This window comes from Plasmodium berghei (assembly GCF_900002375.2).
Source record: "Plasmodium berghei ANKA genome assembly, chromosome: 8".
In the NCBI taxonomy this organism is placed as follows: domain Eukaryota; phylum Apicomplexa; class Aconoidasida; order Haemosporida; family Plasmodiidae; genus Plasmodium; species Plasmodium berghei.
Window position 1 is genome coordinate 753,780 of NC_036166.2, and position 13,214 is coordinate 766,993.

General features: G+C 23.2%; 4 protein-coding genes across 4 annotated transcripts; 2 read left to right on the forward strand and 2 right to left on the reverse strand.

Moving 5' to 3' along the window:
- Positions 1-1,628: 1,628 nt before the first annotated feature.
- Positions 1,629-3,898, forward strand: PBANKA_0818900 (endoplasmic reticulum chaperone BiP, putative; the record flags this gene model as incomplete). The annotated part of the gene is made up of 2 exons (XM_034564356.1): positions 1,629-1,704; positions 2,019-3,898. The coding sequence occupies 2 exons, from the start codon at positions 1,629-1,631 to the stop codon at positions 3,896-3,898; spliced, it is 1,956 nt and encodes a 651-aa protein (XP_034421161.1).
- A 1,736-nt stretch (positions 3,899-5,634) lies between these two features.
- PBANKA_0819000 (glideosome-associated protein 50, putative) lies at positions 5,635-6,822 on the reverse strand (the record flags this gene model as incomplete). The annotated part of the gene is made up of 1 exon (XM_034564357.1): positions 5,635-6,822. One exon carries the CDS (start codon positions 6,820-6,822, stop codon positions 5,635-5,637), a length of 1,188 nt encoding a protein of 395 aa, XP_034421162.1.
- Positions 6,823-9,530: 2,708 nt separating this feature from the next.
- PBANKA_0819100 (cytochrome b5, putative) lies at positions 9,531-10,822 on the forward strand (the record flags this gene model as incomplete). The annotated part of the gene is made up of 6 exons (XM_034564358.1): positions 9,531-9,611; positions 9,890-9,959; positions 10,047-10,129; positions 10,231-10,321; positions 10,424-10,528; positions 10,806-10,822. The coding sequence occupies 6 exons, from the start codon at positions 9,531-9,533 to the stop codon at positions 10,820-10,822; spliced, it is 447 nt and encodes a 148-aa protein (XP_034421163.1).
- A 93-nt stretch (positions 10,823-10,915) lies between these two features.
- Positions 10,916-12,617, reverse strand: PBANKA_0819200 (50S ribosomal protein L3, apicoplast, putative; the record flags this gene model as incomplete). The annotated part of the gene is made up of 5 exons (XM_034564359.1): positions 10,916-11,216; positions 11,631-12,001; positions 12,114-12,227; positions 12,363-12,424; positions 12,518-12,617. 5 exons carry the CDS (start codon positions 12,615-12,617, stop codon positions 10,916-10,918), a joined length of 948 nt encoding a protein of 315 aa, XP_034421164.1.
- Between the last annotated feature and the right edge of the window lie 597 nt (positions 12,618-13,214).

Sequence of the window (13,214 nt, forward strand, 5' to 3'; positions counted from 1 at the left end):
TTTTGCACATTGTGAATTATAATATTTTTATTATATACACATTTTAACATTTTTTTTAGTAGCTCTAATTCATTTTTTTTTTTGTTAATTTATAATTTGTTATGAATTTATCATTGCATGTTTTAGTGTATAAAATGTACCTGACACAAAATATATGGAGTGTAAAATGATAAATTTACCTTTCTGTATACACAATTTAAGTATTATCACAATAAACTTTACTATTAATGCGAATAATTAAGAACTCTAAATATTTTTACAAAATACGCACTATAATATAAACCTATGTATATTATTTAGAGAAGTCCTTCACAAATGTGTACCCTTACATAAGGAATATTTATTTTATATGACGTAAAGGTGATAAAATAAAGGGATTTCAAGGAGAAAAAAATAAAATTATAATTAAATAGTTATTTTTTATATTCCTTTTTAACTTTAGTCATATGACAATCATTCCTTTTTTGCACATTTTTAGAATATGGTTAAAAGTTTTTTTATTTTAAAAACTGATTAGGTTACATTCTTAAATGAAATTTTAGTTTTTATACTAAATAAACGAAATTAATAGTTCTAATTGGTTTTTATAACCTTAAGGGGTAACATCAATTCCTTTTATTTTGTATAAACGTTGAATAATACGAATATCCTTATACATCGACGAATAATATAACATAAAAATATATACCATTCATATTTTATTATTTGCACCTTATGAAATATCACAAATTTGTATAATTCTCAAAAATTAATAAAAAAAAAGCATTGAAAAATATTTTTATCAAAAGTAGTTTATTCGGCTTGTGTATTACAATTTTAATTTTATTAATATAATAAGAATATATCCTTTTATTTTTTGTTACAAAGCCAATTTCTACGATTGTAATATTAGTTAAAATATATTCCCGCACATATATTAAGTTTTTTATTTTATTCTATAAAAAATATATTGAAACATGCTTGAGAAACGTATCTCTCTACCTGATTACAAAATAACTAAAAATATATATGCATACAAAACAGAGAAATAAAAAAAAAGTAATTTGGTCGTAATTTTTTTTTTTTAATTTGTTGTGCATCCAATTTATTTATAAATAATAAATTATTTCAAACCTCAAAACAAAAAAAAATATTGCATATTATATCACATATTTATGAATGTGCATAATATTTATTGCTTGTTCATACAAATATTTTAATATGTGTTCAAAAGTAAGGGATTAATGAGAGGAAAAAAAAAATACGATTATTTTGATATTGCTTAAAATATAGATATTTATATAACATTAAAAAAAATTAATAGCCCAAAAAAAATAATATATATGCATAGAAGAATTCATACATTGTGCTTAAAAATAAATATTTAAGTTTTTGTAAAGCTATTCTAAAAAAAACGCATAAATATATATTTTATGTATATTATATATAAAATATGTATATGTAAATATTAAAAAAAATATATAATTATATATATTTTTTTAAATTAATATTAAAGTTATTGTTTAAAAAAAAGGGAACTTTTATTGGAAATATACATTTTGAATATTTTTTACCTTAGTTTTGAACAAGAATAATTACATTATTATTTATATTAATTTATTTTGTATGCATAAAAAAAATTAAAGCAAATGGGAAATTCAAAGGCATTTGTTTTAGTATTATTTGTATCCCTGTTGAAATTTATAAGCGCCGTTGACCCAGCTAGTAAGTAGCTTTTTACTTTCTTTTTTTTTTCAACATTTTTCTAAATAATATTTGTTCCTGTTAAAGGAAATAACATATATAAATATATGTATTATTTATAATTAGTATATACGCATTTATTTATTCATTTTGATATATTCCATGTTTTATGCATATTGTAGTTATTTAATTTTTGTAAGAGTATATATACATATATATACATACATATACATATATATGGTATGGGTTTATCTTGAACATTCCCATCTAAATATATATGTGCAAATGTGTTTGCTATATTTTCCATATATTTTTCATTTTTCCTATTTTTTTAGTCGAGGGTCCAATTATTGGTATCGATTTAGGTACTACTTATAGTTGTGTTGGTGTATTTAAAAATGGAAGAGTTGAAATATTAAACAATGATTTAGGTAATCGTATTACACCATCATATGTTTCATTTGTTGATGGAGAAAGAAAAGTTGGTGAAGCAGCTAAATTAGAAGCTACTTTACATCCAACTCAAACTGTATTTGATGTTAAAAGACTTATTGGTAGGAAATTTGATGACAAAGAAGTAGCAAAAGATAGAACTTTATTACCATATGAAATAGTAAACAATGAAGGTAAACCAAATATAAGAGTTCAAATAAAAGACAAACCCACTACTTTTGCACCTGAGCAAATTAGTGCTATGGTTTTAGAAAAAATGAAAGAAATTGCTCAATCATTTTTGGGTAAACCAGTAAAAAATGCTGTTGTTACTGTACCTGCTTATTTTAATGATGCACAAAGACAAGCTACAAAAGATGCTGGTGCAATTGCTGGTTTAAATATAGTACGTATTATTAATGAACCCACCGCTGCTGCTTTAGCTTATGGTTTAGATAAAAAAGAAGAAACAAGTATATTAGTATATGATTTGGGAGGTGGTACATTTGATGTTTCTATTTTAGTTATAGATAATGGTGTATTTGAAGTATATGCAACAGCAGGAAATACTCATTTAGGAGGTGAAGATTTTGATCAAAGAGTTATGGATTATTTTATAAAAATGTTTAAAAAAAAAAATAATATAGATCTTAGATCAGATAAAAGAGCTATTCAAAAATTAAGAAAAGAAGTTGAAATTGCAAAAAGAAACTTATCAGTTGTTCATTCAACACAAATTGAAATTGAAGATATAATTGAAGGACATAATTTTTCAGAAACATTAACAAGAGCCAAATTTGAAGAATTAAATGATGATTTATTTAGAGAAACTTTAGAACCTGTTAAAAAAGTATTAGATGATGCAAAATATGAAAAAAGCAAAATTGATGAAATTGTTTTAGTAGGAGGTTCAACTCGTATACCTAAAATCCAACAAATTATTAAAGACTTTTTCAATGGTAAAGAACCCAATAGAGGTATTAATCCAGATGAAGCAGTAGCATATGGTGCCGCTATTCAAGCAGGTATCATTTTAGGAGAAGAATTACAAGATGTTGTATTATTAGATGTTACTCCATTAACTTTAGGTATTGAAACTGTTGGAGGTATTATGACTCAATTAATTAAAAGAAATACAGTTATCCCAACAAAAAAATCACAAACATTTTCAACATATCAAGATAATCAACCAGCTGTTTTAATTCAAGTTTTTGAAGGAGAAAGAGCATTAACTAAAGATAATCATTTATTAGGAAAATTTGAATTATCAGGAATACCACCAGCACAAAGAGGTGTACCTAAAATTGAAGTTACATTTACTGTCGATAAAAATGGTATTTTACATGTAGAAGCAGAAGATAAAGGAACTGGAAAAAGTAAAGGTATAACTATTACTAATGACAAAGGTAGATTATCAAAAGAACAAATAGAAAAAATGATTAATGATGCTGAAAAATTTGCTGATGAAGATAAAAATTTAAGAGAAAAAGTTGAATCAAAAAATAATTTAGATAATTATATCCAAAGTATGAAAGCTACTGTAGAAGATAAAGATAAATTAGCTGATAAAATCGAAAAAGAAGATAAAGATACTATTTTAAATACTATTAAAGAAGCTGAAGATTGGTTAAACAATAATTCAAATGCTGATTCAGAAGCATTGAAACAAAAATTGAAAGAAGTTGAAGCTATATGCCAACCTATTATTGTTAAATTATATGGGCAACCAGGAGCCAACACACCACCACCAGGTGACGAAGATGTAGATAGTGATGAATTATAAATGTTACTTATCCGTTCAAAAGAAATTCTCATTATATAAATATATGTTATATATATATTTATATATATATATATATATATATATATATATATATACATACCTGTTAATACTATTCATAAGTTTATGAAAAATTAATTGACATTTTATAAAAGTTAAATTATTTTAATAATCTAGCAAAATGCTTACATGAAATAAATGAACGATGTATATTTATGCATACATGTGTATGTATGTAATAATGTTTTTGCTTTTTTTTTTTTTTTTTTTTTTGGGCACATAAATTTTACGTGCATTTTATGTACACACATATGATATATATTTCATTACATATATTTATCTTTTTTTATGGATTCACGTCATTTATTTTTGAGTAATATTCTTTACTTGAATTAATAATAATATATATGGTGCATATTGTATGCTATCATTTTTTCTTTTTTATTTCATTTTATTTTTTTACCCCCAAAAAATCGGTAATTTCAATGAACTATAGTTGAATGTGTATATATACTTATATACATCCAAACTGAATATTTTCATTGATACAAATTAACATAAAATTGCAACAAAAATTAATAGAAAATTATATAATAATTTGTTTGGGGGATGAATTTTCCTATCCAAACTTGTTAGGCTTTTCAACATGTCGATTATTTTGACACATTATTTCATTTATAAGACATTGCAAATAATTCACTTTTGGGAACCTTATTGTTTCCGCTAAACTACTAAATATGATTAAATATCAACATTTAAAAAAAATTGATATTTGTTATGACCATTTGATTACAACCTTTGATCGAATTAAAAAAAACTGATAGAAAGCGTGAAAGAAATTAGAATACCGTGGTCAAGCATAATGTATAAACTACCATTTTCGATATTTTTCTATATTTTATATTTTCTATATTTTCGATATTAATATAAGCATATTATTCATTCTCATATATATGGCGCATATATTTTTAATCTATATGAGCTATGGTCATATTACCATTTTTGGTATTAAAAAAAAATAAAACTTTGAATGATTTTTTTCTTTGATTATAATTCTAAATATTAAAAAAAAAAAAATAATAATAAAAAAAAAAACATATGAAATGATAAAAATATAATTATTAATGGAATAAATATACAACAAGCACAATCTGTGAATGAACAATTTTTTTATAAGAATTATAAAATAAAAACAACTTATACATAAAAAAAATATATGAAATAAGTGAATGAAATATACTTCTGTACCCCATTTTGTTTTACAATCAGGAAAATAAAGTCACGTTTAATATGTTCAGAATAAAAACAATATGAATTCGCACACATACGTACACATATAGTATATGCATACGTGCATATATGTACACGTATGCACATAATCTGTCTGAGTAATAATGAAATAAAATTTCTAATTTTTCTGAAGTGATAAAGTACGTATTTTTATATGGGGTAATTCCTTTCTTCCTTTTTTGTTTTGCAATTTTAGCTATTTTTGCAAATCATAAAAATAAAAAACAGTGAAAAGGTATAAAAAAAAAAAACTATATACCATCACAAACGCAGATATCAAAGTTGACACATTATGTGATCCACAATATGAAGGGAAAGGGGGATATAAAAATATTTCAATTCATTAATGTATTCCCACTATGTGCTACTTAGCACCCCTACATGTCTAGACTGATACATTTTTATTTTCTCTTTTAAGAGAAAAAATTATAAAAGAAAAAAATATAAAATTATTTCATATTCTTTGATAAAAAAGAGGATACACCCATAAAAGCTATTACTGAACCTATAAGTATACCAATAGTTCCTACGATTCTGACAAATGTATCTTTATTTCCCATAGGTCCAGCCGCAGGTACATCAATTAATTCAACTTTAGGTAATGTAGCAAAATATTGTAAAGAGTTAACTTTATCTAATGTTTTTCTTTTTTTTAATCCTAATTTATGGGTATATACAATATCTCCAGTTTTACTACTTATAAATTTAGTAACTATTCCATTATTAGTTAATTCATGAATACAAAAACCTATATCGCTACTAAAAAAAAGAGATTTAGGGTTTTTTATAGATGATTTTCCATTTGATATAGCCCCAGATCCACAATTAACAAATGCTATGTCATTATCTTCAATTACTTCCATATTATTATCATGGCCTGATACATATAAATCTACTTGTGCTTCTTTTAATAATGGTAATAAATAATATGATAAATATGAACTACCCCTGGATAAACCTGATGAATAAATAGGTTTATCTCCAACTACAACTATAAAATCTGTAACTTTTTTAGCAACATTTAATTGTAATTTTAAGTCTTCCCATGCTTTATCATGTATATCTTTATATGGGAAATTTGAAGATAATATCCATGTGTCTATAAATATAAATGCAGCTGCCATGTCTTTATGCCCAGTTGTGACTATTGATGGTCCACTTGATACGGTAAAATGTGTAAAATAATGATACCAATAATTTGGCATAATCCATTTAGGATATTTTGTTTTTTCTTCATCATTTTCAATTGTTGTTACTCCATCCTTTTCAACATATATACCTTGACCTTTTAAAACTTCTGAGTTATAATTACCTGTCCAATCGCCTGTACCTAATACTGTAAAAAATGGCATGTACATATCCCCTTTCTCTTCTTCATATACATCTTCATATAAACTTTTCCATGATGGATCATTTAATCCTTTTACTCCATCCACAAAATTGGATCCGGGGCTAACTATAAATGTTACTCTTTCACTTTTTATAAATTGTTTCAAATATTTTGCATTCAACAATTGGGATTTACTTTCTTTACCCCAATTTCCTAATGAAGCAAAACGCAGTTGGCATTTTACATTATAACTGCTTATAAAAAACAAGACAAAAAATACGCTAAACAATGTTTTAGAAATATTCATGTTCACTAAATAAATTTAAAAAAAATATATAATAAAATAAAAAAAAAATAGCCACGGGGAAGAAAAATGGCTAAAAAGTGTATTATAATGACACAATGAAAATGTTTGGAAAATTAGAAATAAAACAGAAAAAAAATATAATAAAATAAAAATTAATATATAATTGATGTAATACTGTGTGTGTAATTATGCATATAATGTATATTATCTAATATTGTATGTAATTTTATTTCGAAAAATATAATAATGTAATAATAATATTATTATAATAATAATATAATAAATTGGATAAATATGAGCAGCACATGTAATAAAAATAAATTACGGGGACAAAAGGAAAATAAAAACTTGGAAAATTATATGTTATACAAAATTTTTATTAACAACGCCGCGGCTAAACAATAATCATAAAAAAATGAAAAAATGGTGAAGAAATAATAAAATGTGTCAATAGTGTATATTCTGAAATATTATTATTATATTTGTGTGTATATATATATATACATACATGGAAAAAACGAAAGTCTAGTAAGAAAATTAAATTAAATGCATGAAATACATGAAATAAAATTAATATTGCCAAAAAAGAGGAATATACAGTAAATTATTGTTACACGTATATTAATTTATTTTCATATTTTACAATTACACATTTAACTATTTTATACTTGAAAAAAAAATCCCAATTTGTACAATATTTTAGGAATTCACAAAATATATAAAGTAATATTGTACACACAAAAATTAGGGAAAAAAAAAGAAATAAAAAAAAAATATTACATATATTGTGTATAAAAAATGTATATTGCATAAATATTAATTTTTAGCAACTTTAACATAGCATTGTAACATTTTTGTGTTTTTCGCATTGTTAACGCATTAATGGCATATTTTTGAAAAATCCTTGGAATTTGGAGGGAAACATTTTTATACTTTTTTATTTTTTCGAAAATTACATTTTTATATATATTGCTTTTTTTACTGATGAAACATATCCAATATTAATATTTTTATTATGAATTGATTTTAGACAATAATTTATTTTACACAAAAATTGTCACAAATGCGCCATTTCTCCTTTCTTACACATACACACATGTATATATTAAATACACTGTATATATTGAACACATATATACATACAAGTCACACCAATTTAATAATGTTAAAAATATATCATTGGTATTGGATAAAAACATATGTATTTTGCCGAATATTTTTAGCCTAAAAAATTATATCATTATATATTTCTGAAATTGTATTGGTAAAATAATGTGCAATGATTAAGGGGAAACATCAAATAATAATCTATTATAGGTTGTTTTCCTCCTTAGAATGTTATTGCAACTTTGCTATTATTATATTACTATTTTCGAATTAATGGCTAGATCTGTTCTTTTTTATATATTTTTAGACCGTGTGAATAGATATACGTTAAGTATTAATAAAAAATATATTAAAATAAAAATACTTGCTTGTACAGGCAATTATAGTGTGCACAACCCATCAATAATAAAAACTTTCATTCTATAGAAATACACATAAAAGTGGAAAAAACACAAAAAGCAAAAAGGATACTTATAAAAGTATAGAATTATAATACTGAACTCATTAATTTCCTATAGATATATTTTTATTATCTATTTCGTAAAACTATTAAAAATAAGTCAAAAACAATGTAAATAAAGGACTTTTATAATATTAGTTATAAATATATTGCATGTAATATATGCACTATTCGCTAGCTCAATTAGTTGTTCATATCGTTTTACAATTTTTTACATTTACGCATTTTTCTTTGCCATTTCCCTCATTTGAGCTTATTACTAAAGGAAAATGGGAATATAATTATTAATAATTCACTGTTTGAACGAAAATAAGGAATCGTATTTTATTTTAACAAATATAAATAAGCAATTCTAAATATTTATAGAGTTGTATAAAGACAATAAACTGTTATTTGTTCGATGTTTAGCCATTTTAATTAAAAAAAATAATATGTATTTTCAAATACATATATGTATAATTTCTAGTAACTCCTTAAAAATAAATAAAAAACAAATTTTTTTAATTATATTCTCTTATATAAATTTATTTATTATATATACCCCACATTATCTAGAAAAATAATTAATATACAATGGAATTAAAAAAAAAATTAATAATTGATAGGAAAATAAAATGCTTAATAGTAGCATTATTAAGCCAGAAAAATATGCATTCTTTATTTTATTTTTTATTAAAATATACTTTTAATAATTTATGCAAAAGCAATAATATTTAAAAATAATGTGCTCTATATTGTAGCATTGAAATTAGTATACATAGGCAAATAAGTGATATTATTCGTTAAAAAAAATAAATAACAGTGTAATTTATATTCTATAGAATATAAAAGATAAAAAGATCGTATTAAGTTATAATATTTTTCTTTTCATAAAATAAAACAAGCTAATTTAATGTTATTTTTAAAAAAATATACAAATTGTTAATGATAACTGTTGAACCTATAAATTTTTAATATAGTAACCCAAATAAAATATATAATAAACATAACAGGCACTAATTTGCAGATATTCAACAAATAAAAATCATAATATATAAATTTTATAGCTTATTTGGGTAAATAAATTCATTGAAGAATATTCTTTGAAATTTTTTCCGAATATTTTCAAATAGTATATTATATATATGTTTACTTAAAAGAAATGTATAAAAAGCACAATTTTATGAATATAAAATATCTCCTTGTGGTTATAGTCTTAGTTATAACCTTTGTGAGAATGGAGGTAAAGCATAAAACCATTGTAGAATATAACTTTAATAAATATATACTATAATTGCGTGTAAATATATTTTTTTTTTTGCAATTAATTTTTTTTATTTTATCTACATATTTTACAATAAATATAACACATCGCACCATTTGGTGAAATATCAAAAAAATAAAACATCCTTATCCATATACTCATGTGCTTGTATGTGTGTATTATGCTTCTACAATAATATACACATACATTTATCCCTTTGACGTTATTTTATTTTTTTTTTTGATAATATTAATCAGGAAAAGGAAAATAACACGTTGCAACCCTTAACTCCTAAGAAAATAAAAGACGACTTATCCAAATCACATGGTACTATAAAATTGGACGAATATCCTTTATTTCAATATAACACATAATCAGTAATATTGAAATGTTTTTTTTTTTGGGGGGTTTTAGGAGCAAATCAAATGATATATAATATTATTTCCGAAGGATTAAAGGAAGATGTTGAACCTGGAAAAAAATATACAATAGAAGAGGTACCTTGAAATTATATATATACAAAATAGCACATGTATAGTTATAAATATGATCTTAACATTTTTCTATATGTATATTTTTTGTTTCATAAATTATATAGGTGGCAAAACACAATAAGCCAACTGATGCTTGGATTATTTATAAAAATAAAGTTTATGATGTGACTTATTACCTTAAGTTTCACCCAGGAGGTTAGAGAAATATGCACATACATGTATATATTAATATATAGGATACAATATGCGAATTTCGGGTTTTAATTTTTATCATCATATTTTTCTAATCTTATAAAGGGGAAGATATATTGTTGGAACGAACAGGAACCGATGTTACCGATTTTGTTTTTATGTATCATAGTTGGGTGAATGTTGAAAAAATATTAGAAAATACTTATCTTGGTAAAGCACATAAATATATAATTTAAAAAAAATAAAATAAAATAATAATACAAATAATGATGAAATAGCACTATACATGTCCTAAATAATCTTTAGTTTTAACAAAAAAAATTTTAAATGAAAATACATAAATAAATTTAAAATCATATAAAAGCGTTAATAAAACTTATAAATTTTGTTAAAAAAATACATTTATCAGCATTTTAAATTATTTATTTTAACATGTTAAATTTGATCTCATATTTGTTTTCCCAATTTTTTTTTTTGAAATTCATAGGGGACCTTGTCGAATAAGCACCAAAACATAGCCAATCAAGCTAATTTAATATTTGAAAACTGTATGTACAAAATAGTAATCTAATTAAATAGGCACTAATCTTTTTTGTATTATTTTATATTTTTTTCTTGTTCATATAGCATATCTAAAATGTATTTATATTTATTTATTTTGTTATCGCGTGTTGCTGTTACTGTTACATCTGAATTTCTATTCCCAGGTATACAACCACTCACTAATATTTCATTTCTTTCCAAATTTAATCCTAACAATTTTAGATTAATCATAGTTCTAAACTTATTTCCGTCTTTACCTGGCATTTTTTTTCCTTTCAAAACTCTTCCTACATGTGTTGAGGCCCCAATTGATCCGGGCTTTCGATGATGCCCACTTCCATGCGTCATTGGCCCTCTAAAAAATGAGTTTAAGAAATGTGCATATATAAATGTGTGTTATATAAATGCCACATGTATGGATATTTTCCCATTCTTTCCTATTGTTTTGGATTAAACACTGTTCCATTTTCTCGCTATTTATATGGTTATGTTTTATTTTTTTCTTTAAATTTTCTTTATTTTGTTATCTACATATACATTTACCATTTTATTTCCAACACCACAAATTGTTCATGCCACATGTGAATGTTTGCTTTCATTGCAAACAAAGTACATGGCCATAATAAAAACAAAAAAACATTCAACCTTTTTAACACACATCATGATAAATAAATTTCCTTCCAATATATACATAGTAAGATGATAAATGTATAGAAACATTTTTGAATTCAGATAAAATTATTATTATTATTTTATTTTTTTAAATTACCTATGAAATCCCCATCTTTTTATAACCCCTGAAAATCCTTTTCCTTTTGATAAACCCCTAACATTTACATATTTATAATTATATAAATATGAAACATCTATTATTTGACCTAATACAAAATTCTGAGGTGGGGTTAATGTTAAACTACAAGTATTTTTAAAATTGGAGTTTATTTTAGATATTTGTCCTATTTCTGGTTTTAGTATCCATCTGCTTTCATTCAATGGTTTTCCATATGCAATTCCGACTTTTCCAAAATCAAGAAATCGATATATTATATTTGGCATTATTTTTATTAAGGTTGCGGGTATTAATTTCCCATTAGGGGAAAAAATTGAGCGCATTTCAATTTTTTTTCCTCGTATTTGTATCTAATAATAGGAATGAAAAAGGAATCAAATGAAATGGCGAAAACTAAGAACTACCAAGACATGCCGTTTACTTATTTTTTTTTAATTTTTTTTATTTTTCTTATTTTCCTACCCTATCCAATTCATCTTTGTACGGAATATCATTTAAATGTGTTTGGGGGTCGAATGGGACCCTAGTGTTTATGAATTTTTTTATCATTTGAGTTTGGAATTTTCTTTTATTCATCTATAATTGAAAGAAAATATGAATATATAGAAATTAAAATAATTAGCATATAAACAGTTTGTCTTATATTTACTTTAATTTTTTCAATAATAATATTATTAAATATAGAGAGAAACAAAAAATATATATCCTTACCCATTTTGATGGATATGCAATATTCTGATTATTTAATATGCTCCCATTGTTGCCAAAGAATTCTGGAAAAAATATATAAATAAAATAAAGGATCATGTTCATATGATAAAAAAAAATATATGACAAAGTAATAACATTTTTAAGCAGCTTATTACTTGTTTCAAAAAAGTTAAAAGTGTTTTTAATCTTATAGTTATATACACATTGGAATATTATGGGAAAAATCAGGATTTTATATATGAAATATAAATGCATTATATTTTTTCATCTCGGCATAATAATTCTTTATTCACACATTTGTGTAGAAATACATGAATTGACATAAAGTTTGAATGAAAAGTTATATATATACACACATGTGCGCAAATATGTATATTCAGTTAATTTTTATTATATTTTTCCAAAATAAATGACAACAATAAAAACATTAAATTGCTTAACAAATTAAATGAGATTATATTTTTATGAAATCTTTTATTCTCATTCTACACTATCAATACAATAACCTATTCACATTTTATCAGTTACATGCATAAATACATATTTTTATAAAAATTATTAATAAACTTAATTATTTCAAGGGTAATTGAAATCGTAATTTTAATTATAAAAAATGAAACTAAACGAAATAAATCATAAAAAAACAATCTAAGAATAAATAAATATATATATATATATATGTATATATAAAATAAAATATTTTATTATACCAATTTTTATATATTAACTGTGGCGCAGCAATTGAAAAATACAACTCCCTAAATATATATATGTTATGTGCTAAAATATGGATGAATATATAATGATTAGTTTTATTTTTTTTTTTCAAATACAATTATAGATTTATAAAAC